At 41.7% G+C, this 27,113-nt stretch overlaps 1 protein-coding gene across 1 annotated transcript in view; it reads left to right on the top strand.

Annotated features, from left to right (window-relative positions):
• ELOVL5 (ELOVL fatty acid elongase 5) overlaps nt 1–23,566 on the top strand; it is a 45,876-nt gene extending 22,310 nt beyond the window's left edge. Inside the window, exons 4-8 of the mRNA XM_075268397.1 lie at nt 11,533–11,610; nt 13,633–13,804; nt 16,710–16,834; nt 18,323–18,457; nt 21,127–23,566. Coding sequence (XP_075124498.1) covers nt 11,533–11,610; nt 13,633–13,804; nt 16,710–16,834; nt 18,323–18,457; nt 21,127–21,255 — 639 coding nt within the window. The 3' untranslated portion in view covers nt 21,256–23,566. The remainder of the gene's footprint in view (nt 1–11,532; nt 11,611–13,632; nt 13,805–16,709; nt 16,835–18,322; nt 18,458–21,126) is intronic.
• Nucleotides 23,567–27,113: the final 3,547 nt, after the last annotated feature.

A 27,113-nucleotide genomic window follows, 5' to 3' on the forward strand; every position in this document is an offset into this window, starting at 1 on the left:
GGACTTCGGGACCCCATTCTTCTGATATTTATTCCCTGTCTACAGTCTCATAAGTGTCTGTAATGGCTATAGCCCTTTAGCACAATACCAAGAAAGAAAAATTATTAGTAATGATCTCAGAGAACAATTTGAAGTTCATTGAGATATATTATATACAAAAGGCATTCAAGACAATTGAGAAACTTTACATTAGTGGACAGCACATGAAATTCACCCCAAGGTCAGTGCAATGCTGATAGAAATTACAAAAGAACAAGAGCTATGTCTAAGACCATACAGGTCTGAGGTGATGTGTTAAATGTTCAAGGTCATGTCATGTTTTGGAATTATGTTCTTTGGACAGTCAAGGCCAAGGTGCGAATATTTCATCATATTGCACATAGTCACATATGGCAAAAACCAAACTCAGCATATCAGCACAAATACATCATACCAGCTAGCAGGGTATCAGCAGCTCACAGTCATTTGAGGGTTGGCCACTTTCAAGCCAATATTGAGAGACAAATGTTTTTGTTTGTATACTACGAAGTTGTACAATTTTCCAATATACTTTCTGTATTGTTTCCTTATGCTTTTCTAGATCTCTGCTGACATTTATTCTGCTTACTCCTAATGGATAAAAATCAGTCTGTGGTCATGTGATGAACAGAAAAATGTCTTATCACTGAGCTGTGACTGCATAGAGCTGTGCACATGTGTGTCCATCACATGACCATGGACTGATTTTTTTTATCCACTGGGAGTAAGACGAATGATGAAAGCAAGCAGAGATCTAGAAAATTGTGAACGATTGATATGGAAACTGTATTGGAAAATTGTATAAGTTTTTATTATACAAACATTAAAATTTGTCTTTCAATATTGGTCTGAAAGTGGACAACCCCTTTAAGTCAACCATGAACTTCTTTGTACATCAAAGTACACTAGAATCAAATGTGAGATCATCTATATATACAGTATAAAGCTTAGCTGAAACTGTGTCATCCAACAAGACGATGCCAAGCATACCAGCAAATCTACAAGAGAATGGCTAAAAAAGAAACGTATGAAGGTACTACAATGTCTCAGTCAAAGTCCAGAACTCAACCCAGTTGAAATGCTATGGCGGAACATTAAGAAAACTGTGTATAAAAATGCCTGAAGAAATGAACTGATGCAACTTTATAGACAAATGTGGGTCAGAATTTCTCCAGAAACATTTGAGATTGAACTCTTGCCTAAATAATGGTGGGAGGTTGTATTTACCTAATTTTGAGACTCTTTAAGGACCAGATATAAAACCATAGAATTCAAAGAGGGTGTACTTTGTCTTTCTCATGACTGTATATCATACTAAGAAATGAATTTGCATGGAATCTTAGACCTGGAATGGTATGTCCTTAATAGGTCAGTAATATTTTTAACACTTGCTGATTTCTTCTCTGGATATTCAGGTGATAATAATTTACCTAGTACATGGATACTGAATCTTTTTTTATCACTATTGGCAGAAGTGTGGTTCAGTGAATATGGGTAAAAGTACACTTGGCATTATTACCATGGTGTGATCACAGACTAAAGTACACTTTAGTGCAAGAGCAAATATGATCACTCACAAAAAATGTGACCTTGTCATCCAGTACACGAGGCTAGAATAACCTAGAATGACATGATAACACAGAGATTAGTCTTGAGGTCTCCAGCAATAATTATGAAAAGCCAATAGCCCAGAGTAATACATTTTGTTACTTTTAATCTAGTCCACTTGCAACAGTGTCATATACACAGGCTACATTTTGATGCTGCTTAGTTTTTTTAAGCAGGTTCAGGAACGGAAACCCTGAACGGGATATAGGCGAAGGTGTGAACCTGGTAGTGATGCAGCTCTTGAAATTCACCTACAGGATATGTTATAAGTAGAGATGAGCGAACACTAAAATGTTCGAGGTTCGAAATCCGATTGGAACAGCCGCACACTGTTCGACTGTTCGAACGGGTTTCGAACCCCATTATAGTCTATGGGAGGAAATGCTCGTTTCAGGGGTACGCAACATTCGATCAAATTCTACTTACCAAGTCCATGAGTGAGGGTTGGGCTGGATTCTTCTCCCTGCGCAGTGTCCCCGCGTCCTCTTCCTTGAATTCACTCTGCCCAGGCCCGATGCCTAGGCAGAGTGAATGCAGATCCGGAAGAGGACGCGGGGACGCTGCACGGAGAAGACTTCTAAAGGTAAGAGAAGAACCAGCGTTGATTGGCAATGTATAGCATTCTGCCAATCAACGCTGGTTCTGCATCGAATCTTAACTTCGAACAGCTAGTAGTATTCGATCGAGTACGAGTATTTCGAATACCGTAGTATTCGATCGAACACCTACTCGATCGAGTACTACTCGCTCATCTCTAGTTCTAAGTATCTAATGGTTGCAGTCACTACAGTCTCAATAGAGTTCTGGAGAATTGATATTATTACCACACTTGGCTACAATTGCACACAGCCACCTTCTTTAATGTTTCTGGGAATTATAGAAAGAGCTGGGAGCTGTTTGCAAATAATTATCTTTATAAAAGATGTATGACAATATGCATGGTTTGGCCATGGGATCTCCCGTGTGCATGAGAATGGGGTCCCCTGTGTTAAGAGAGTGCTAGTGTGTATGTAGGACTACAACTTCTATGGAACTGACAAAGAATAGTGATATCTCTGTCAATTCTTTAGATGTGAATGGAGTGAAGGTTTCACATTCTTCTCAATTAATGCTGAGGCCTTGGGGATAATTGATTTTGGGACTAAGGACTCCAGCTCTTGTGCCACTATCATCAGTGGTAGTAAGTATTGCACACTTGCCCTGGAATTAATGTTGACATGATTGTTACTCCAGAGAAAAAATACTTTGCATCCTTTCTGTATAAAAGATGGGGATACTGGGGAACAACAGACTTCACTCAGAATTTGGGAAAAATGGGGCAGATTTACGAATTCTAAGATGCTCCAGATTTATCACAGAGGCTGATGCCGGATAATAAATCTGGTCTAGTTTGAAACGGTCTAATTTTGGCGTAGTCTTTGCGAAACAGTGGTCTACATGGTACTTTTTTGTTATGTGCTACTAGGGAAGGGACTTGACTTTAAAAAAGGAGAGAGACTTCACAGAATGACAGGGCTTAATATGCACCAGTGTGTGCCAACATTAGCATCTGCCATAAGTCAATAATTCTGGTTCAGTGTAAAACTGCTTAATCTAAATTAGCATTTTCTAAAACATAGACATGATTGCTAAATCTGCTCTATTGTCACATCTGAACATGTACCTATTGTTTTAGGTGACTTTTCTGGATAAGCTGCCCTGTGTGTACATGAGGAATAACACTTTCTGGTCATTAAATTACTTGTTACTAGAGATGAGTGAGTAGTGAAATATTGGAGATTCGATTTTCTTTTCTAGTAGAGCCTCAATATTTGACTACTCAATCGAATATTGAATCCCATTACAGTCTATGGGAAAAAATGCTCATTTCAGGGGAAACCACTATTAGACTAAAGGAGAGTCACCAAGTCCACAAGTAGCAGGAGGAGAGTGTTTAGGAGGAGCGAAGTGCAGTTAAAGCGCACGGACCCCATAGACTATTGCGGGTCAGTGCACTTTAACTGCGCAGCGCTTGCAGTTGCGCTGATATTCCATTCGGGAGGGGGGGGGGTCCTCCAGCGGACTCCTTCCGGACGGGAGGCGAGCGCTAATGTGAAATTACTCATCCTACAGAACCAGCATTGATTGGCCGAATGTTATACAGTGTATAGCATTCGGCCAATCAACGCTGGTTCTGCAGCAGGCTCATCCTTGCTAGTCGGGAGAGCTGGCAGCTTGCGTTTATGCGGGAGCTGACGTTTTCTCATAGGAATGCATTGACCAGCGTTGATTGACTGATTGCTATACAGTGTACAGCATTCGGCCAATCAACGCTGGTTCTGCCGGAGGCTTCTCTGTGAGGAGGCAGAGTCTAAAATCGGACCACAGCAGTCTCCATTGTGGTCCGATCTTAGACTCCGTCTCCTCACAGACGAGCCTCCGGTAGAACCAGCGTTGATTGGCCGAATGCTGTACACTGTATAGCAATCAGCCAATCAACGTTGGTCAATACATTCCTATGAGAAAAAGTCAGCTGCCGCATAACCGAAAGCTGCCATCTCTCCCGACTAGCAAAGAAAAGCCTGCTGCAGAACCAGCGTTGATTTGGCGAATGCTATACACTGCATAGCATTCAGCCAATCAATGCTGGTTCTGAATCAAATCTTTACTGCGAATAGGAGTAGTACTCGAACGAGTACAAGTATTTCGAATACCGTAGTATTCTATCGAATACCTACTCAATCAAATACTACTCGCTCATCTCTACTTGTTACTTTTTGACTCTGAGCTAGTGGATGGATGCTAGTTACCGTACATTGCACACAGTAAGAAGAGGAGACACTGCTCCCTGCCTTTCTGTCTCTCACTCAGAAATAGCCACAGGTTTATGTAAAGTATATGTTGAATGGTACCTGCCTTTCTGAATGTGAAAAGGTACTTGGGGTGTGAGAATAAGTTAGGTCCATACCTTGAATAGTGGCCAAGCTTTGTTATTACAGCTCAGCTCCCATTCCCTTTAATAGAAGCAGAGCTGCAGTAACACTGTCCAACATCAGCACAGCTTCCAGAAATGTTTACATACCAGTAACTGTGCTTCTCACTTACCATACAATTTGTAGCGGCGTCTTTAGGTACTGCAGTGCTGCACCATTGGAATCTATATATGGCAGTACTGCAGTACCTAAAGCTGTCACTAAACTTTGTATAGCAGTAAGGCTCCTGGCAGGTAAACATTATAGGGAACACCGCTGTCCTAGAGCATCTGATCTGCAAGTGACCCAGTGTCAATTTCTCACAGATCTGATATCGAAGGTCAATCCTAAGGATATGCAGAGGAAACCTCTGCAGACTTTCTGTGAAAAGCACTGTGAGAAAAACTTCAATGTGTTTCCGCCGCAGTTTTTTTTGCAGCATTTTTTTCGCTGTAGCCCGCTACATGGGTTAATTACTTTTTTCCATAGGATTTGTATGTTCAAATTTCACAGACAATTTTTTTTATTTGCACTAAGTATATATGTTTATCTAGGTGCACAACACACAGATCCAGTTTCAGATTAGTTTTACTTGCTTGTTATTCGTATTATGTGTTCAGTGTAGCAGACCTTACACCAGATTGCCAGTATAGTCAGATTACTATGATTTGTGCGGTATATGCTTGTTATAATTATACCATGTTACACACTGTAATTACACATAGACATGGTCACATAAATACAGCTCTGTGCAACACAAGACAGCAGATGTGTAAAAATGGCCACCAGTACATGCTGTGCTTTACTTCAAGGATTACATTGCTAAATGATGTTATAAGCATAGGAAAATTTATGAAATATGACTATAAAAAGAGGAGTAAGAATGAGAGTAGAGTTCTGCTTTAAGGGTAAGGCAGCGGAAATGCAGTGTTTTTGCAATGTGGGGCCCTGACTTAAAGGTGTTTTCCAGGATATAAGACAAATGGTAAATTTTGAAAAAAAAAATTAATATGGAATGACTCACTGGATCATTATACCCCTGTGGGAAGTAGCAGTGTGTTCCTCACATAGAATGGAAAGACATGAAATGCCTGTCAATACCCACCTTTAGGACTGCTGTTGAAGATGCAGTATCACTCACTGTCCTTGACTAGCTCAATGGAGGCTCCAAGATCCAGACAATGGAGGAACTAATGGCAGTGACTCCACAGGCTTCCTCTTCATTTAACTCTACTTAATGGGATCAGTGCCTTGTTCGAGAATCACCAGACTATGCCATTGACTCTTCTTTTAAGCCCCGTTTTGCTTTACATTATTAAGGTATATTCATGGCCTTTTTTTCAACATTTTCTGCCTGTCCCCATTAAACAGATTTGGACTAGCAAAGTTCATGCACATGCAGCAGAAACAATAGTTGTTAAACACAGGTGATAAACGTGATGTGAACATAGGCTTACTCTGGTGTTTGACAAACAGTAATATAGATTAGAGATGAGCGAACAGTGTTCTATCGAACACATGTTCGATCGGATATCAGGGTGTTCGCCATGTTCGAATCGAATCGAACACCACGTGGTAAAGTGCGCCAAAATTCGATTCCCCTCCCACCTTCCCTGGCGCCTTTTTTGCACCAATAACAGCGCAGGGGAGGTGGGACAGGAACTACGACACTGGGGGCATTGAAAAAAATTGGAAAAAGTCATTGGCTGCCGAAATCAGGTGACCTCCATTTTAGACGAATAGTGGATTTCAAATCCGGGTCATATGAGAATGTGAACTTTGTGACTATGAGACAGGGATAGCTGTACAGGCAGGGATAGCTAGGGATAACCTTTATTTAGGGGGGAATGTTATTAAAAATAACTTTTTGGGGCTCTATCGGGTGTGTAATTGTGATTTTTGTGAGATAAACTTTTTCCCATAGGGATGCATTGGCCAGCGCTGATTGGCCGAATTCCGTACTCTGGCCAATCAGTGCTGGCCAATGCATTCTATTAGCTTGATGAAGCAGAGTGTGCACAAGGGTTCAAGCGCACCCTCGGCTCTGATGTAGCAGAGCCGAGGCTGCACAAGGGTTCAAGCGCACCCTCGGCTCTGATGTAGGAGAGCCGAGGGTGCACTTGAACCCTTGTGCACCCTCAGCTCTGCTACATCAGAGCCGAGGGTGCGCTTGAACCCTTGTGCACACTCTGCTTCATCAAGCTAATAGAATGCATTGGCCAGCGCTGATTGGCCAATGTATTCTATTAGCCTGATGAAGTAGAGCTGAATGTGTGTGCTAAGCACACACATTCAGCTCTACTTCATCGGGCTAATAGAATGCATTGGCCAGCGCTGATTGGCCAGAGTACGGAACTCGACCAATCAGCGCTGGCTCTGCTGGAGGAGGCGGAGTCTAAGATCGCTCCACACCAGTCTCCATTCAGGTCCGACCTTAGACTCCGCCTCCTCCGGCAGAGCCAGCGCTGATTGGCCGAAGGCTGGCCAATGCATTCCTATGCGAATGCAGAGACTTAGCAGTGCTGAGTCAGTTTTGCTCAACTACACATCTGATGCACACTCGGCACTGCTACATCAGATGTAGCAATCTGATGTAGCAGAGCCGAGGGTGCACTAGAACCCCTGTGCAAACTCAGTTCACGCTAATAGAATGCATTGGCCAGCGCTGATTGGCCAATGCATTCTATTAGCCCGATGAAGTAGAGCTGAATGTGTGTGCTAAGCACACACATTCAGCACTGCTTCATCAAGCCAATACAATGCATTAGCCAGTGCTGATTGGCCAGAGTACGGAATTCGGCCAATCAGCGCTGGCTCTGCTGGAGGAGGCGGAGTCTAAGGTCGCTCCACACCAGTCTCCATTCAGGTCCGACCTTAGACTCCGCCTCCTCCGGCAGAGCCAGCGCTGATTGGCCGAAGGCTGGCCAATGCATTCCTATGCGAATGCATACTTAGCAGTGCTGAGTCAGTTTTGCTCAACTACACATCTGATGCACACTCGGCACTGCTACATCAGATGTAGCAATCTGATGTAGCAGAGCCGAGGGTGCACTAGAACCCCTGTGCAAACTCAGTTCACGCTAATAGAATGCATTGGCCAGCGCTGATTGGCCAATGCATTCTATTAGCCCGATGAAGTAGAGCTGAATGTGTGTGCTAAGCACACACATTCAGCACTGCTTCATCAAGCCAATACAATGCATTAGCCAGTGCTGATTGGCCAGAGTACGGAATTCGGCCAATCAGCGCTGGCTCTGCTGGAGGAGGCGGAGTCTAAGGTCGGACCTGAATGGAGACTGGTGTGGAGCGATCTTAGACTCCGCCTCCTCCAGCAGAGCCAGCGCTGATTGGTCGAGTTCCGTACTCTGGCCAATCAGCGCTGGCCAATGCATTCTATTAGCCCGATGAAGTAGAGCTGAATGTGTGTGCTTAGCACACACATTCAGCTCTACTTCATCAGGCTAATAGAATACATTGGCCAATCAGCGCTGGCCAATGCATTCTATTAGCTTGATGAAGCAGAGTGTGCACAAGGGTTCAAGCGCACCCTCGGCTCTGATGTAGCAGAGCTGAGGGTGCACAAGGGTTCAAGTGCACCCTCGGCTCTCCTACATCAGAGCCGAGGGTGCGCTTGAACCCTTGTGCACACTCTGCTTCATCAAGCTAATAGAATGCATTGGCCAGCACTGATTGGCCAGAGTACGGAATTCGGCCAATCAGCGCTGGCCAATGCATTCTATTAGCCCGATGAAGTAGAGCTGAATGTGTGTGCTAAGCACACACATTCAGCACTGCTTCATCACGCCAATACAATGCATTAGCCAGTGCTGATTGGCCAGAGTACGGAATTCGGCCAATCAGCGCTGGCTCTGCTGGAGGAGGCGGAGTCTAAGATCGCTCCACACCAGTCTCCATTCAGGTCCGACCTTAGACTCCGCCTCCTCCAGCAGAGCCAGCGCTGATTGGTCGAGTTCCGTACTCTGGCCAATCAGCGCTGGCCAATGCATTCTATTAGCCCGATGAAGTAGAGCTGAATGTGTGTGCTTAGCACACACATTCAGCTCTACTTCATCGGGCTAATAGAATGCATTGGCCAGCGCTGATTGGCCGAATTCCGTACTCTGGCCAATCAGCACTGGCTAATGCATTGTATTGGCTTGATGAAGCAGTGCTGAATGTGTGTGCTTAGCACACACATTCAGCTCTACTTCATCGGGCTAATAGAATGCATTGGCCAATCAGCGCTGGCCAATGCATTCTATTAGCGTGAACTGAGTTTGCACAGGGGTTCTAGTGCACCCTCGGCTCTGCTACATCAGATTGCTAAATCTGATGTAGCAGTGCCGAGTGTGCATCAGATGTGTAGTTGAGCAAAACTGACTCAGCACTGCTAAGTCTGCATTCGCATAGGAATGCATTGGCCAGCCTTCGGCCAATCAGCGCTGGCTCTGCCGGAGGAGGCGGAGTCTAAGGTCGGACCTGAATGGAGACTGGTGTGGAGCGACCTTAGACTCCGCCTCCTCCAGCAGAGCCAGCGCTGATTGGCCGAATTCCGTACTCTGGCCAATCAGCACTGGCTAATGCATTGTATTGGCTTGATGAAGCAGTGCTGAATGTGTGTGCTTAGCACACACATTCAGCTCTACTTCATCGGGCTAATAGAATGCATTGGCCAGCGCTGATTGGCCGAATTCCGTACTCTGGCCAATCAGCACTGGCTAATGCATTGTATTGGCTTGATGAAGCAGTGCTGAATGTGTGTGCTTAGCACACACATTCAGCTCTACTTCATCGGGCTAATAGAATGCATTGGCCAATCAGCGCTGGCCAATGCATTCTATTAGCGTGAACTGAGTTTGCACAGGGGTTCTAGTGCACCCTCGGCTCTGCTACATCAGATTGCTACATCTGATGTAGCAGTGCCGAGTGTGCATCAGATGTGTAGTTGAGCAAAACTGACTCAGCACTGCTAAGTCTGCATTCGCATAGGAATGCATTGGCCAGCCTTCGGCCAATCAGCGCTGGCTCTGCCGGAGGAGGCGGAGTCTAAGGTCGGACCTGAATGGAGACTGGTGTGGAGCTATCTTAGACTCCGCCTCCTCCAGCAGAGCCAGCGCTGATTGGTCGAGTTCCGTACTCTGGCCAATCAGCACTGGCCAATGCATTTCTATGGGGAAAAGTTAGCTTGCGAAAATCGCAAACTGACAGGGATTTCCATGAAATAAAGTGACTTTTATGCCCCCAGACATGCTTCCCCTGCTGTCCCAGTGTCATTCCAGGGTGTTGGTATCATTTCCTGGGGTGTCATAGTGGACTTGGTGACCCTCCAGACACGAATTTGGGTTTCCCCCTTAACGAGTTTATGTTCCCCATAGACTATAATGGGGTTCGAAACCCATTCGAACACTCGAACAGTGAGCGGCTGTTCGAATCGAATTTCGAACCTCGAACATTTTAGTGTTCGCTCATCTCTAATATAGATTACATATTGTTTAACTGGCTCACTAAGGTAGGCACACAGTTTGTAGGGTGAAATGCCCACAAAAGTGAAGAAGCAAATGGTCAAGATCAATGGCACTTTCATGGTATTGTTGCACATTATCCTTTACTGTAGTTGGATATAGAGAAACGAAAATAGACTGTAGCTATAGACTGGACCAGACTCCATTCCTAAAATCCTATCGATCCCTATCCATTTACCTGCAGTCATGCTTTTGCTTCTAGAAGTTCTTTAATTTCTTAACCATTTGCTTCACCTTGATGACCATCTCAGTAGAGCCTTAGACTTGGTCCCCCAAGACAGTGAGTTAACCACCATAGATTTGTCACTGGATAACTCATTTTATTGTACATTGCTAAAATGAATGCTATTTCACCAATTCTTATCAACAGTCTTTGTTAAAAACCTATAGCACAAAATTATCTGCAATGCTGTTTTCAGCCCCCAACATTTATACTCTGGGTTTCAACCTTTTGCATATTTAAAGGATATAAGCAGTGAAATATCAACAACGCTTACAGAGAGAATTCCACCACGAAAAACAATTAGGGTAAGTTCATATGGGTTTTTTTGGTCCGGAACCTGAGGCGGAGGCCACCTCAGGTTCTGGACCAAAAACCAGATAGCCGCGACTGAAAGCTGGTGCACTGCACCGGCATCCAGCCACGCACTCTGCTCCAGATTAGGCCCAATGAATGGGCCTAGTCCGGAGGAGGGAGTGTCTTCAGACCGAATCGCGAGGCGAAACAGCCTGAAGAATGAGCATCTTGCTTCTTTTTCCGGGAGCCAGAACAAACCGGCTCCCAGAAAAAAGACCTGAGCGGCTCCCATTGATTTCAATGGGAACCATCTTTTTGGTCAGGATTTTGAGTATTACGGCCACAAAATCCTGACTAGAAATCCTTGTGTGAACTTAGCCTTAGGGTGTGTTCACAAAGAGTTTTTTGCAGACTGATTTTTAGGTGGAATCCACGTCAAAATCCCGTTCATTTCAATGCAAGTCAGTAGCAGTTTTTTTTCTCTAGCTGATTTTTTTCAGCTAGCGGGGGAAAAAAGTGATATGGCCTATCTTTTCAAAACGGATTCTGTCTTGAAAGACCCATTGAAATCAATAGGAGGCATCAAAAATTGTGAGGTAGTTTTTGACATTGACAAAAAAGAAAAACACATAACAAACCGTAGTGAAAACTGTGACAAACTGCATCATAGAAGAAAAAAAATGCGTCAAAAAATGTTTTGTAATTCCTGAAGTTGAATTTTTCATCCTGCAAAAAAAACTTGTGTGTAAATGCACCCTTCCACTGCTTATTTTCTGTGATGGAAAAATTCATCTGTATGGAAATGCTTATGAAAGTAGTTATAGAGGCACTTATATATGGACTTGGATATATGGACTAGTCTGTCCTATTTGGAGTACTTGTTTGGTACTAACAAGTCGTGTTTGTTTCTTTGTAGCTGGTAACAGGAGTATGGGAAGGAGGCTACAACTTTTTCTGCCAGGACACTCACAGTGGAGGCGAAGCAGACATGAAGGTAAGGAGAATCTGGATCTGACTTTTATTATATTTAAAAACAGTATTAGAAAAAGTTGTATTCTAGATTTTGCAGTAGTAGATGGGTTTCTGGATGAATTGTCAGACATGCCTTCTGCTTAATTTACTGAAAGTGAAGAGCAGTTATTTGTGGCATGTGATTTGTCCCTGCCCCTGTATGATTTTCATGCCATTACACGCAATGTACAATTTTGATATGTTGCAAGCAGTGTGCCCAGTTATTGCTCTTTGGTCTATTTTAGTGATGAAAGAAAACCTGATTGCTGTCCGACATATTACAGACGGTTGATGCGGGGACACTATATTGAGTACCCAATATATTTATCAAAAAGAAAAATGCTTAGTGGCATATTAGCTGGCAAGGTAGACTAAACAGTGTATAATATTAGCCACGTATCTCTAGACTCTTGGCAGATCATTTCATTCTGATCCATGCTGATTCACAGTCAGTTCAGCTGATAAGCAGACACAAGTATAAACCCATTGAAAGTTTTTGCATATGTCCTTCATGACCTGTTCAATTTAAGATATTCAATGCATGCAAAAATTTGGCTCAGAAAAAAAAGCTGCCCCAGTCGCCATTATACTTCTTGGTATCTGAGATTTTCCTGACGTGTAGTAGGACTAAATTACAGAACAGGTTAGTGCATGGTTCAGCAGTGTCTACGACAGATGTGGGACTAAATGCATTCACACAGTTCTGGAACCTACAGGTAAGCCTGTGGAAGTATAGACGCATTGAAAAATCCCATCTTCCTGTAAACACCCAGTAAGAGCCAGGAAATCATCAGTTTGACTTTGATAGAAAGATTAAAATGGGGGCCACACGGTGGCTCAGTGGTTAGCACTGCAGCCTTGCAGCACTGGAGTCCTGGTGTTCAAATCCCACAAAGGGCAAAAAACCATCTGCAAGGAGTTTGTATGTTCTCCCCGTGTTTGCATGAATTTCCATCCCATATTCCAAAAAAGACATACTCATAGGGAAAAATGTACATTGTGAGCTCTGTGTGGGGCTCACAATCTACATTTAAAAAAAAAATTAAAATGGAGGGAACCAGATATTTTTATTATGCATTCTGCGCGTATTATGCATTAAGGGTCCATTCAGATCCCGTTTTTACATCAGTTTAACAGATACAAAAATGGATGCAAGCGGATGCAAAAAGATGGCCATCCGTTTCCATAGACATTAATGTTTTGGGTTTTTTTTTCAACATTGATGTCTGTGAAAATGGATGGCCGTCCATTTGTGTCAGTTTTTTTAATCTGTTTTTTGCATCCATTAAATTGATGTAAAAAAAAGTGATCGGAAAGGACCCTAACTACATGATATGGCATTTTCCTGGGGTCATCGTATTCTGACACCAACTTTTGTACTGTTTAGTTGACTGAGATATGTCAGGAGTCTATTCTTGCAGGGCAAGTTTTACTTTTTAGTACCAATTTTTAATATGTACGTGAGCACTGCTTCCTCCCTAGCCGTTGCCAAAGCAATGAGAACTTTTATCTAAAGTGATGGAAGGACCTCATTGACCATTGACCATGCTCTGATTTTTTTCCACTGGAAATAAACAGTGATTGACAGCAAGCAGAGATCTAGAAAACCTTGAGGCATTGATACTGAAAATATATTAGAAAATTGTATAACACTACATGGACCTTAAGGAATCACAATTATTGAATATATGTAAGCACAGCCAGACGGTACGACAACTGCACCTGGCCAAAGCCCTGCCCACTCGTAGCTAGGTGAATGAATCTCCCTGGTTTCATTTCTTTAGAGTGGCGCTCCATCTTGAAATAAGATGTAATATTTGCAGGACTTGAGTCTGTCCTTCTACAGCTTGCGACCATACCAGTTTGGTTTTAACTGTGTTGTTCTTTTTTGGACCATTATACCCCTGTTTAGTGCGTATGGCACTTCAATGCTTTCTGTCATTTGTAAACTTATTAATTTGTATATAGAAATGTATGTTAATGCAGAGTCATTTCCTTTTAACAGATAACTCGAGTCCTCTGGTGGTACTACTTTTCCAAGCTCATTGAATTCATGGACACTTTCTTTTTCATCCTCCGCAAGAACAACCACCAGATCACCGTCCTGCATGTCTATCACCATGCGTCCATGCTTAACATCTGGTGGTTTGTCATGAACTGGGTACCCTGTGGACACTGTGAGTAGTTGTTGTGTTGACTTTTAAAGAGATGTGTACCATAAAGCTACTTAGAACATGTTCATATGTGCTGGTTTTCTTCCATTCTGGTCACTGTATTTTACCACAACAATGTGTTCTAACATTGTTGTGAATGTGGTTAAAATGAATTTCATTCACACAATGCAACAAAAATCCTGGATGACTGACTAAGGCTATGTTCATATCTGCCTTGGAGTCTCCGTAGAAGACTCCACTGCAGATTCTGCCTAAAATCGGCAGAGAGAAAAATCCTGCAAGGAGGACTTATAGTCTATGCGGTCCACAGGTGTCTGCAGGGTAACCGCATTTTAAGCAGACAGGCTCTCTGTCTCTTGGGTCCTCATGCGGACACAAACAGCGGAAAGCTAAAGTTAACCTAGTATATGTATTAGTTTCTTATTTAATGACGAACTCCCAGCTAAACACCTTTTTTTCCATCTCTGCATCCCTGAGTGTCAGTCACTCTCTAGGTATGCTGCCCTCATATCCTTACAGTCCAGCTTCTCCTCAGCCTCCATCTTGAGATAGATATTTCTCTTTCTCTTTGCTCTGCTGTCAATCCGATGATACATCAGGACAGATTTACATGGGCAGCTATAGACTTATTCTCCTAAATAATCTAAGACTCTAAGTACATAGTTATGGAGACTGAGCTGTGAGCTTCTTCTCCATAGTTGTGTGACATGAACTCTCTACTCTTCAATAGTTAGACAGAAGTTTCCGACTTCCTCTGTGGAGAGTCTGTGTGGTACAGTCTGTCTTACAGGAAGTCTCCTTTTCTTCTGCATCGTTTCATAAATTTTGTTAGGCCTGAGTGAGAGTCACTTGACTTAGCAGAAGAGAAGAATTCAGATAGAAAGAAATAACTAAAATGGTAATACTGACTGAATATATCCCCGAGGACTAGGTACATAATAAATAAGAAAAAAATCAGTAGTTCTTCTTTAAGTATGTTTAGGGTATGTTCACACTGCAGCAAATGGATTCCGCGTGTGAACATACAGTGCGGCTAGCCACGACGGAATGCCGATGCAGTGTACGGGCATCCCGTCACAGCATTCTGCTCCGGATTAGGCACGAATGAATGGGCCTAATCGGGAGGGAGTCTCGTGCCGGGGACAAATCAGCTGCAGAATCCATGGGAAGAAGGGGTATGTCACTTCTTTTTTCTTATACTAGCTAGCAGAAAAGAGACGAGCGGCTCCCATTGAAGTCAATAGGAGCCGTTTTTGGCAGCAGATTTTGAGGCGGATTCTGATTATGTAGTATAGTAGAGACGCAAAATCCATATGGATGATCAGGACCAGCACATGATCCACCCTTTGTAAGTGAAGCATCTTAGAGCAGCGTTTGACAATGGCGTATTAAGCCCTTACATGGAGTTTTAAGTTGTAGAATTCTGAGAATTCTGCTTGGACATTTGAAGAAAAGTATATAAAAGTTATTTGTAAGGTTATAGAGCATCAAGCAAAATAGCTCAAAGCAAATGCTAATGTAAAATCTGCCACTATAACCTGATTTAAGGGTGCCTTGACTATTGAATTCCATATAAAAATATTCAATGATTGTGTTGGCAGTAACCTAATAAACCGTTTAAGGAGTTCACATTACATTAAATACTGATTACAGGGCATAAGAAAATAAAGAACAATGTTACTCACCTCCACCGACACTGCTCTTTGCTTCCTGTGTTCTGTCTCTACACACAGGAAATGCATTGTAAATGCAGATACATTTCCCCTTGTGTATCATCATAATAGGAAAGAGGCATCAGCGGCAGATCGCTGGAAATTATGTTTTGTTTTTTATGCCTTGCTGAGCAGTAGGTAAGATAATGTGTTTTCCATGGGAAACAATTTAATTAAATAATTGTCTTTTTCCATAAAATAACAATTCAGGAGCATTTTCCCTATAGCTCTGCATAGTATTGTTTGTCTGATATTTCTCCTAAAAATGTATGAATAAACTGACATTTAGGGGCAACACGGTGGCTCAGTGGTTAGCCTTGCAGCACTGGAGTCCTGGGTTTGAATCCCGCCAGGAACAACATCTGCAAGGAGTTTGTATGTTCTCTGCGTGGATTTCCTCCAATTCTACAAAAAAAGACATACTGATGCTAGGTTCACACCAGCGTCTGGACTCCGTTATCAGGTTTCCGTCTTCTGCATGCAGAAGATGGAAGCCTGTTATGCCGTGAGCGCCGGTAAGCATTTTGAGCTCTCTGCGACAAAACCATTTTTTTAAACCGGACACAGAGTACTGCATGTCCAACTCTGTGTCCAGTTAAAAAAAAACGGTTTCGCCGCAGAGAGCATAAAACGCTCACCGGCGCTCACGGCCAGACACTTTTCAAACCCATTAGATTCCGGCAGGTTTCCGTTTCGTGCTCTGTTTTGTGCAGTAAACGGAAACCTGCAGTACGGAGACCGGGCGCAGATGTGAACGAGCCCTGATAGGAAAAAAAAAATGTACATTGTGATCCCTATATGGGCTCACAATCTACATATAAAATACGTAAATAAACTGACATTTGATTGTTACCACTGTGTTTCTACATAACCAATCAGTTCTGACAGTATTAGATTGTGTGGGGATACAACTCATTAGGCGGTTGTCTTGAAAAACCACTTAAGAAAAAGGAATGGCAACACCCAATTGGCAATTTAATCATAAAATTCTAGGAGCTGTATCGTCTTTAGTGAAGAACCCAGGTTCTGTTTGGGATTCAGCGATGGTCAGGTTCGAGCATGGGGGCCTTGTGATGGGTGCTTGTCAATGAGTGCAGTAATGACTATTTAAATAATAATATTCTCAGGAATTGTCATAAATATCCTGCATTTTTATTAATTATTTATTTTACATGGTTTTTGGTTTTGTTTTTTAGCCTACTTTGGTGCCACTCTCAATAGCTTTATCCATGTGCTCATGTACTCTTACTATGGACTCTCAGCTGTACCATCCTTACGACCTTATCTGTGGTGGAAGAAATACATCACTCAGTGCCAGCTGGTAAGCCTTCCCTTCATTACTTGTCCCTTAGCAGAGTTTACAGAAAACATGTCATATCTGTAGTTTACGGGTATGTTCATACTGTTGCAAAAATAGAGTCATGGAGCCCCCTCTGCGTACATTCCCGTAGACTATAAGGTAAAAGAAATAACAGAGGCTGTCTTCTATTTATTTTTGTAACGGAAGAAAAAGTTCAGCATGTATGACTTTATCTCCCCTCAGAAAAATATGATGGAAGAAAGCGTCTGTCATTTTTTTTTTTTTATATGGGTGTGACTGCATACGGACACTAGACTAGAGAGATCTGTCTGCATCTGTCATTTAATGTCCGTTGCTTTCATCCTGTGGCATATAATAGCAATAGACATTAAACAACTGTAATGTGAATCCACCCTAAGTGAAACATTTCCTTCATCAGCATATTGAGTGTTTCCACACCAACCTGAGAAATGAGCAAAGTCTATTCATAAATACAATATGATTCATTCTTACAGTCTATTGGGAGTAGTTTCTTCTCTGCTCACTGTAATTTCTGAAGACTAATGCTATAGCTATATGTTCCATGTAATGTAAGATCACAACTGTAACACTCTGAAACCAAGGATGTGTGGTATGAAAAAACTTCTCTTCAGTAATTGTAAAGCTGCAATTAACATACCACTGATTCAATCCCTGGCCAGGAAACCCTTTGTGGTGTAGAAATACAAGTCTTGATGTTACAGTGTAAAAAGGTGGTGTAACCTTGAACATATAAAAACTATGGAGAATATTATCAAAGCCAGTCTTCATAACTGCATCGCTGGCAGAAGGTGCACCACATTTATGGTGAGGCACACATCTCATCCAAACAAAGCAGACTCTCCTGGAGGGAAATAGATTTCGAACATCTTATATGCCAGATTTCTGGCATAAATGATAATAAATGTGGCAGGACTGGTGGTTTTGCACCCCCAAACGCCCTTGTCAGGCCCCTTTTGAGGAGAGTGGAGATGGTAGTGGCACAAAACTAATTGTTGCGCCAAAAAAAAACAATTGCGAAAACAAGAAAACTGTTATACAAGGCATATGAAATCTGTATGTGCTAGACAACATTAAACCTCATGAATTATTGCAGCCCTGTTTTTATGGAGCCATAATAGGGCACTGTCAGAATTGTATAGAACGTTATGTACCTATGTGGGCCTGATTTTATACAGATGAAAAAAGGTTTTTTTTTCTGATTCTGAATGAAACCTATATTGTGGCATGCCATATCACATGCAGTATATACCAAAGTTTCTTGTCCCAGAAGCATGTGTTGTAGAAAATAATAAGATACACACAACATGCAGAACTGTGCAGCGGCACATGGAGTCCCTGTGACACTTGCGGTGCATAGTGTATTGTGGGGTTGTATGTAAATGTTACATATCTTGTACATTATGTATCCGTACATATCCACACCATAGCAGGAAATTAATGTTTTGTGCATTTTCTCATCTACCACAGACCCAGTTTGTCCTAACAATGACTCAGACCAGCTGTGCAATGATTTGGCCCTGTGGATTTCCCATGGGATGGCTGTATTTCCAGAACTGCTACATGATCTCTCTCATCATTCTCTTTACCAATTTCTACATTCAGGTATGACCACATCCTGATAGAACACACAATTTTACCTCATGTTCTACTAGCAAGAAGCACTGGTGACTGCTGCCTTCCCTCTGCCATAACTAAACATGCCCGTGTCTGGGATGGCAAGAGTTTCCTTGGATTATTCCTTAGAGAGTTGAGCTTAGAATTCCTGACTGATGTTGCATTTGCTCTCTCTCTCTTCCTAAAATAGACAGCTGAAAACTGAAAATTATAAATATGTTTGATGTGTACTGATGTATTCCCCAAAAGAATCCTTCCAAAATGTAGAATGTAGAAGCACTGGAGCATATACTGCTCATCTGCTTAAAGGCTATGTACACTTTCTGGTGCTTTTTTTTATTATTACCTTCATTATGGGCTGAAAAAAATAAACATTTTCCTAATAGGTTTTTAATCTCCACTATTTGTAGTGTGCATTAATTCTTATTCTGTAACCTTTATAACTTCTGAGAGGTAATAACACATCAGTCAAGCTGACTTCTTATCTCTAACGTACAGTAGGGCTGGGGAATTAACTGGATAAAGTCAATGAATTTACCATTTCAAAGAAGCATAGTTCTGTTTTTCATCACAATTGGGAAATTCGATGTGAGATCTGCCCCCGAGTCTGATATAGTCTACACAGGCTTTACTTTCCAACGGCAAGCTATGACAGTTTCTTCATTGTAGTCAATAGTTGGGTGGTCGAACAAGAAGGCCTGCATCACATATATGTGACTTTTTCCCACTGTGCTAGCTCAATTAAATTTTTCCTACTTTCTTTTAAGTAAAAAAAGAAAACAGAATTTAACATTAAGAATTGCTCATAAACTTGAAGCAAATCAATATTTTGTTTTAGGCAAAATCTCCAAAGCCCTACTCTGACAGAACAGGGCAGCCTACATTGTATACAAAATGCAGGCTGCTGAATGAATACAGTTGAAAATGTGTAATAACCTAATAGAAGTTGTTTTAGCCCCTAATAGGTTCAAATCAATCCCAAATGAGTTGGCTACTATAACATTGAATGCCCAAGCCCTAATGCATTCTAATATCATATGTATACAACGTTACCGTATTTACCATAGTAATTAACCAGTGATGATATTCTATAATAAATCCAAATATGTTTATTACATATTTTCAAATTAAAAAAATATGATATTGTGGAATTGCCATTTAGGTAGGTCCCTGTTATTTGCCAAGCAGGACTGATCAGAACAAAAGTCCATAAGCTCAAAAACAATACATATAATAAGACACCACTATGGTTACCAGGGGCTAAGGTCACACGGGTCAGGTCTTCAGTGGCCTGTGGCAAAAAAAGCACTTAAATTCCATTGGTTTTCAGCTGCGATTCCCCGGTGGCTGCTCTGGTTTTCAACCTTTAGTAGTGCCATGGTGTTCCTGGCCTAAGACTACTACTAGGTTTAAATCAGACCAAGCCAGGTTGGACATGTCTGCTAGAGATCCAGGCTATATCTACAGAGTAACACATCAGAAAAGAGGTGCAGGCAGATGACCAAACCAAAGACGAATAGAGTAGCAAACTACCCAAAACCCAGGAGCATGGACATAACTAAATTGTAATGTAATAAATTCCCACTAGACAAAGCTGAGGCTGAGTCCAGGAGAGCTCAGATGCTACTAAATGAGATAGCGCTGCGGAATATGTTGGCGCTATATAAATAAAATTTATTATTATTATTATTATTAGTGAGGGGTTTACCAATAGACAGCCAAAATCAGTCTAAGTCACAGTAGTAGTCTGGTTGTGGTTCAAAGAATGAGTAAGGCCTTGTTCACACATCACAAACAGACAACACAGGGTTAACATCTGTGCTCTCTTTGATGGACTCATAGAGTTTAATGGGTGTCCATGGGCATCCAATAAAAATGTAAAATGGAACAAAATAGAATACACTGCTGTTCCCTGCCTTGCTGAGCAGACCCATCCAGAATTTGGCAGGTAGGCATAGCAACCTTAAAAGAGACAGGCAGGTAGTGTATATACAGACATTCACAATCTTCTCCAGCACTGCTGCACAGAAGCATCAGAGCTGCTGATGCTGAGCAGAGAAGTTGGAGCGTGGATGCTTAGGTTCCTAACATATGCCCTTTTGTATCAGCTGAATATACAGATGTAGAATGAGTCAGCTAGTCAGTTCAATGGCCTCATGCATGGGATTACATTACAGGCCTGTTTGTACAGAACAAAATTAAGGCACACATAATCTACAATGGACCAGTATTTTACCTCCAATTTTAAACCCTTGGCATACAAAATTATGGAAGCGGCTCACATGACCACTGAGAGAGGAGCCGTGGAATCACTTACATACAGCAGCGGTTCTTTACCAGCAATGGATGAGAACACTGATTGGTCATGTAAGCCTCTCCACTTTCCAGCAGGAGAGTGGGACGGTACAAAGGAGCATTAGAGACAGAAGCTTATAGTATAGGAGAGACTTAATTTTTAATGTCCGTGTCAGTTTCCCTTGAGTTTGTTATAATTCTCAGCGAAAATGTATAGAGGGACTTAGATATCTAATCCTTAGATATTTTTATTGATTTGTGTATATATTGTTCATGTGAGTGGGCTCAGAGTCACACATTACTTCTTGCTGTAAATGGAATTGCACAGAGAAGTGACATTACATGTTGCCATTTTATTACAGACATACAAGAAAGCCTCTTCCCGAAGGAAAGATTACCAGAATGGCTCAGTGACTTCAGCGAACGGACACACAAACGGCTTTTCATCCCTGGAAGACAATGTCAAGCAGCGTAAACAAAGAAGGGATTGAGCCGAAAAAGCAACCACCAGTTCACTATGCCAGAAGATGTAACATCAGATTGGAAACACAGTGAATCTGCACTGACACCCTTACAGCTACTGTAAATGATTCCTAGTTATTTAATGTGATTAATGTAGATCTTAACAAATTCCACCCATCATTAAAATGCTGAAGACACATTTACAATTGCTCCTGAAATTAGCTCTGCCTTCTCCAACAACACGTGCTGAGCTGCAATTCTCCGAATGCCACTAAAGTAGTCTCTGTACACTCTGCCAGCCTATGTATTGAGCTACACATTTAATAGGATTCTGGCAGGGAATGCTGGGACTTGTAAAGAAACAGCATTTGTATATCTACAGGTGGGTCACGACTGCTCTAGACCGTAATGCACTATTGCCCATTGCCCTACTGCACGTTGTCCAAACTGGAGATGTGCGGAGGGAGGCATTGCCATTAATAACAGAACCTGTGGTAAGGTCTAAACATGTATATTTTTTACATACACTTCTTTAATCCATCCATATTGTCATATTTGTGGACAGGCAACACTCTATAACCTGCATAAAAGTTTTGTAGACATGTCACTGAAGAAGTAGGACAAGGGAACAGCTCCATACCAGGCTATCTCAGGGCTATGTAATGTATCTCCTGGATAGATTATTGTGGTACATAAAGACGGACACTTAGACTCAGCCAGGGATGAAGGGGTGTTTTTTCACAGCATAAGCAGTGATCGCATCTACGCAGCCTCCCTTTAGTGTCAGTATGTGCAGCAACCTGGTAGACCACCCTGACATTGACTGGGACCAGCCTTTCAGTTACTGTGTACGCACATGCCCTTTCTGTAGACTGTGGATACAAAACAAGTATTATTATAGTATATTACACTGCTGTTGCCTTACTAGTTTCATATTCTAGGTGCTGACTAGCAATTTATAGGTACCAGGAGTTGAAATTCATTTTCTAATACAGGATGTGTTTGTAGTTGCCATGTGTACCATGTAGTGTGAAGAAACATGCCTTAATAAAACAGCATTTAGATAACAGGGCCTATTGCTTCTTACCAGTTATGAAAAAAAAAAAATTAAAAGAAAAAAAAACATTTGACAATTCAGCTTTTTAGGAGATAGGTATATTTTTAGAATTTATTTGTATTATACTAGTAGTGAAGTTTCTTACACGCACACAATAGAAGCTAGTGATGTCACTTAGATCATGATGTCATTAGTTTTAGCATTTACTTAATAGTTGGTTTATCAGTCTGCAGCCAATGTGTGTGTGTGCATGTGAAGGAGATGGGTGTGCTCTTAAGTATGAGATGACTGCAAAATAAATTCAGCTTTCCTGCAGGATAAAATATTTAGCTTTTTTTTACTCTTTAGTTTGGATAGCAGGCGTGACTGCAGCCCTGAAAGGTTTCTTCTGTCTTTATTGTATCACAGTTTCGCTTTTTTCTTTTATTTGTGCTTAAGCTGCTTCTCTATATAACACAAAAGAATTTGCACTCAAGGGAAGCTTATGGCCTGAACCAAACAGGTATTTATTAAGGTGCTCAAATGTATACTGTCACCGCGGCATAGACACCTAGTGAAACAAAAAGTCTGCAATATAAAATGTAGTTTTTTCAACTTTGACATGTCAGTAAATGAACTTTGTACTAAATGCCCTATAGAAGACTTCTGTATGACCCCAGCGATAACCATGTAATTCATAGCACTTCTGCCTCCCTGAGGCTACTTAAGGTACTGCATACTTTGCTAGATGGACGTTAGTACTTGACGTATGGCTTGTTAGTTCTGTTTTGTATAGTGTTCAGCCGTCGCCTTGCGAGACAGCAATATAGAATAAGTAATTTAAAAGATCGCTGTAAATTTATAACAAAAAAACTAAATTGCGAACAGGAGTTATGGGACGTAGAATGCTTTATACTTCACTGATGTCAGACATTCCTAGGCTGCCTTTTGTGTGTGTATGAGTACAGCAAACTGAAAAACTCCCTTCCCTGTTTGGTCTACAGGTACATTTGTAACCTCCTTGTTATCTTCCAATTTTTAGAAGTATGTTTTGAATTTGTTTTATTTTATTTAACTCCATACGATATGGAACAACAGAACATTTAATGTCTTAGTCCCTGCAGTGACCGAATTACATATAATGATGCCAAGGAAATTTGTATGAACGTATATGGGGTTGTTTTTTTTTTTATGTTTCCTCGGCTGCATAATGTCCAGCACTGGCAAAGTCATTTTAAGTCATTTATACAGTAATACACATGTCAAATGTGTCTGTTAATATATTAAAACATTAAAAGTTGTAATCTCATGGTAGTGGTCAATTATTCAAAATCATATTTGGCATTTTGTGTGAGCTACAACATAGATCCACTGAAATTATATCAGTGGAAGTTATATAGAAGTCAAGACCTTTGGGGAATAATATTTTTGGACAGTATACTCACTGTACCATGTGAGCAAATTTAGCAATCTACATCTAACCCCACAGATGAGAATAAGCGGTTCTGGCTGCAAGCTGGTAGGCAATACCTGTGACACCTCCAAGAAAAGGACAAATGAAGCACATTTTTCAACAGCCAAAAATACTGGTAATCTTTCCAGCAGCCTTCTGACACATTAATACTGCCTCAACTGCTATACTTAAAATCCACTCCCCATCTGGAACACTTCACAGTGCACCTAAGGGATATCCTCCACATATTCCCAGATTTCTGCTTGTTACTGAATAGCTCATAGATCCAGGTCACTGTGGAAGAAATCAATGACCATCCTTGGAGACCTTTTTTCTCTTCTCTTACCAAATAGCGCTCCTTACCCTTTTCACATTTTCTAATGCACTCTCCAAAATGGCCAAGGGTACAGCTTTAGACCCAGATGGCGTCCCCGTTAGAAGTTCTCCTGCAGAAGCAAGAACAGCTAATGCTCCCACTACTACACCATGTCTTTTGAACATGGATCCTTCCCAGATTCCTTTTACATAAGCCACAATTGCTATCCTAAAATCAGACAAAGACCCTCTGGAATGTGGCCCCTGTAGACTCATTTCTTTAATAAATATGGACTATAAATTGCTGAAAAAAGTTCTGGCTAACCTGTTGAGCGCAATTATATCCTCCATTGTGCATCTTTGTCATGCAGAGTTTGTGCCAGGCCACAGCACTTCCAGAAATCTATTGAGGGTGCAGGTGGCATACCAAGTGTTGGTAGAGCAGGGAGAAGACTGAGCCTTCCTGATCCAGGTCCTCCAGCAATTTGATTTTGGACCTAACTTCATAAAATAGATCACCATCCTATATCAGAGTCCTACAGCCTCCATAGTTCTCAACGGCTTCACATCTTTCTTTGTCCCATTAGCCAGGGGTACCTAACACAGCTGTTCAATCTTGCCTCTATTATTTGCCATTGGAATGGAGCCCTTGGCTACATGATTGACCCTATATACGCTAGTATACAACACCCATCTGGGGAAGACCAAGATGCTTATGATCTAATGCTATTCCTATCCGGACTTGATATCTCCTTGCACAATGCCATTAATCTGATTGACACCTTGTCCAGTTGGGACATTATGTACCTCACCCCAAACAGAATCCGCTTTGTATACTCCACCACCACTAGGCTTCACATAGTTGTGTGTTTTACCTGAGAATCATAGTCACCAAAAATGATTGAGGCAAATGTCACCCCTCTACTGACCTTTTTCCAGGACAGAACTAGTCTCTGGTTGAAGCTGCCACTATCAATAACCTGTGGTCAGAAAGGCCATCACTGTTAACATCCCCTGAGGAATACTTTTGGAGGAAATGCATCAGGATAGAGTTTATTTAGGTTGAAAGGGCCTCTCTTTTGTCCTTCTTTAGTGCATTCTTTCAGGAACATCCTTATACTTGGGAGGCCTCGATGTCCTGCCAAATTAATTGCCATTTTCACTGTGACATAAAGAGAACTGAGCAGACCTGAGGCTTAAAGTAGAAGGGCTCAGCCCAAAAATGAAAAATGTCTGCACTCTGTAAGGGTTAACCAAGATGATGCTGCAACCAAAATGTCTGTATGTACTACCAGTGACGTAACTAGTGAAGACCAGGCCTATAGCAAACTTTTGACCTCTCGCCCCCACATAAAATAGTGCCCCCTTTCCTGGCGCCCACACAAGTTCCTACAACTATGGGGCGCTATACAGTTACAGTTCCCTCCTATACCCAGATATTTTCCTACCCATTAATTGGAATTATACTGTCCCAGAGACCAAGGGGATTGATCGCCTCTCTATACTTACATCTGTTACACAAAAAGGCAACACAAAATCCACTGTCAGTGCTGAAGCGGTGGAAATCTCTGATTCCTACCCTCGAGAAGTCTGTGTCAGACCTGATGGAGTCTTACCACTATGTTCTACCAGCTATTAACAATAAACACATTAAATTACCTATGATCAAACAGAGCTACCTCACACCCCTGTGTCTCGCTTTTCATATTCCCCAGCAGATATCCACCACATAATCTGGCTATTCTCACATATTAAGGGCTTCTGGAAATAACTGGCATGTTCGTTGAGTTGGTGAAGCACCTAGTCCCCTGTACACCAGATCTGTCTACTAGGTCTAGACGCTGAGTACTGGACCAACGATACCAAATTCTATTCAGAGAAATATTCATGGCCTGGAAAACTATGGCCCACCGCTGGATGACCTCTCACCCACCAAAATGAACCACCTGGAAGAGATTGATCAATATCCTAATTTAACAGGAACTGTCTTATGAAATTCAGGAAAGATTGCGTTCCATGGTGATTCTCTCATCTTATATCCACCATAGAGCACCATTCTATTGCCCACTAACTTTAAAGTTGAGCATGATCTTGCTCGGTGTCCGGCCTCCCCTGTGTCCTACTTGTATGATGCTTACTGTATATTATTATATACATATTTAATACATCTCATTATTATAACAGATTGGTCCATGTTACTTATCATCATTAGAAGTGACCCCCTCTGACCTCATTCAGGACTTTTACTTGTCAGATACGCGATGGTCACAGACTTGATGATTGCCCTTCCCGTTCCTTCATGGTCCCCTTATATTTCCCACTTTGCTTGCTATGTTATTGTGCAATTAATAACCATAAACTGCAGGCACATTCATTCCTGTTCGGAGCTCCTATGTATAAGTGATGTTTTTCTATACTTCAATAAACGGAGTTTAAAAGAAGAATTGGGGGGACTCAGGAGATACTTCTAACTCATTCTCTGGGTTGTATCAGAATATGTATATCAGCTACATTGCAGTGAATGGGACCTAGCTGCAATATCACATACAACCGGTGAACAAGTATCATACTGCTTTTTTTTCTAAACTTGTAATACTTCACTAAGATCAAGAGAATTACAAGTGAGGTATATTCTCTTTTATAATCTTGAAAGAGGAAGCAAAACTCTTAGTGGCTCATGTTTTCTTTCACTGCTGGCGTTACTATTGGACAAAAAAGACATTGTACTAGTCTTGAGTTTCATGAATTCCCAACTATACATTCCTCTCCATTCTGCAACTGGAAAGAATTAAAAATAAAATGTATATACATAATTTCACAGTGTACCTTGGCTGGGAGTCCTGGGCCCGGTTCACATCTGCGTTCAGGACATTCCGTTCCCCTCTCCGCATGAAAAATGTGGAGAGAAAAGTCCTACAAGCAGCACTTTTCTCTCCGCATTTTTCGTGCAGAAACCACACAGACCCCACTATAGTCTATAGGGTCCGTGGGTTTCACTTTTTTATGCAGATTAGGTTTCCGTTCGGGGGGGATCCTCAAGCTGACTCCCCATTCGGAAACCCATGCGCAGATATGAACTGGGC

The sequence above is a fragment of the Leptodactylus fuscus genome, chromosome 3, assembly GCF_031893055.1.
Source record: "Leptodactylus fuscus isolate aLepFus1 chromosome 3, aLepFus1.hap2, whole genome shotgun sequence".
Lineage (NCBI taxonomy): Eukaryota > Metazoa > Chordata > Amphibia > Anura > Leptodactylidae > Leptodactylus > Leptodactylus fuscus.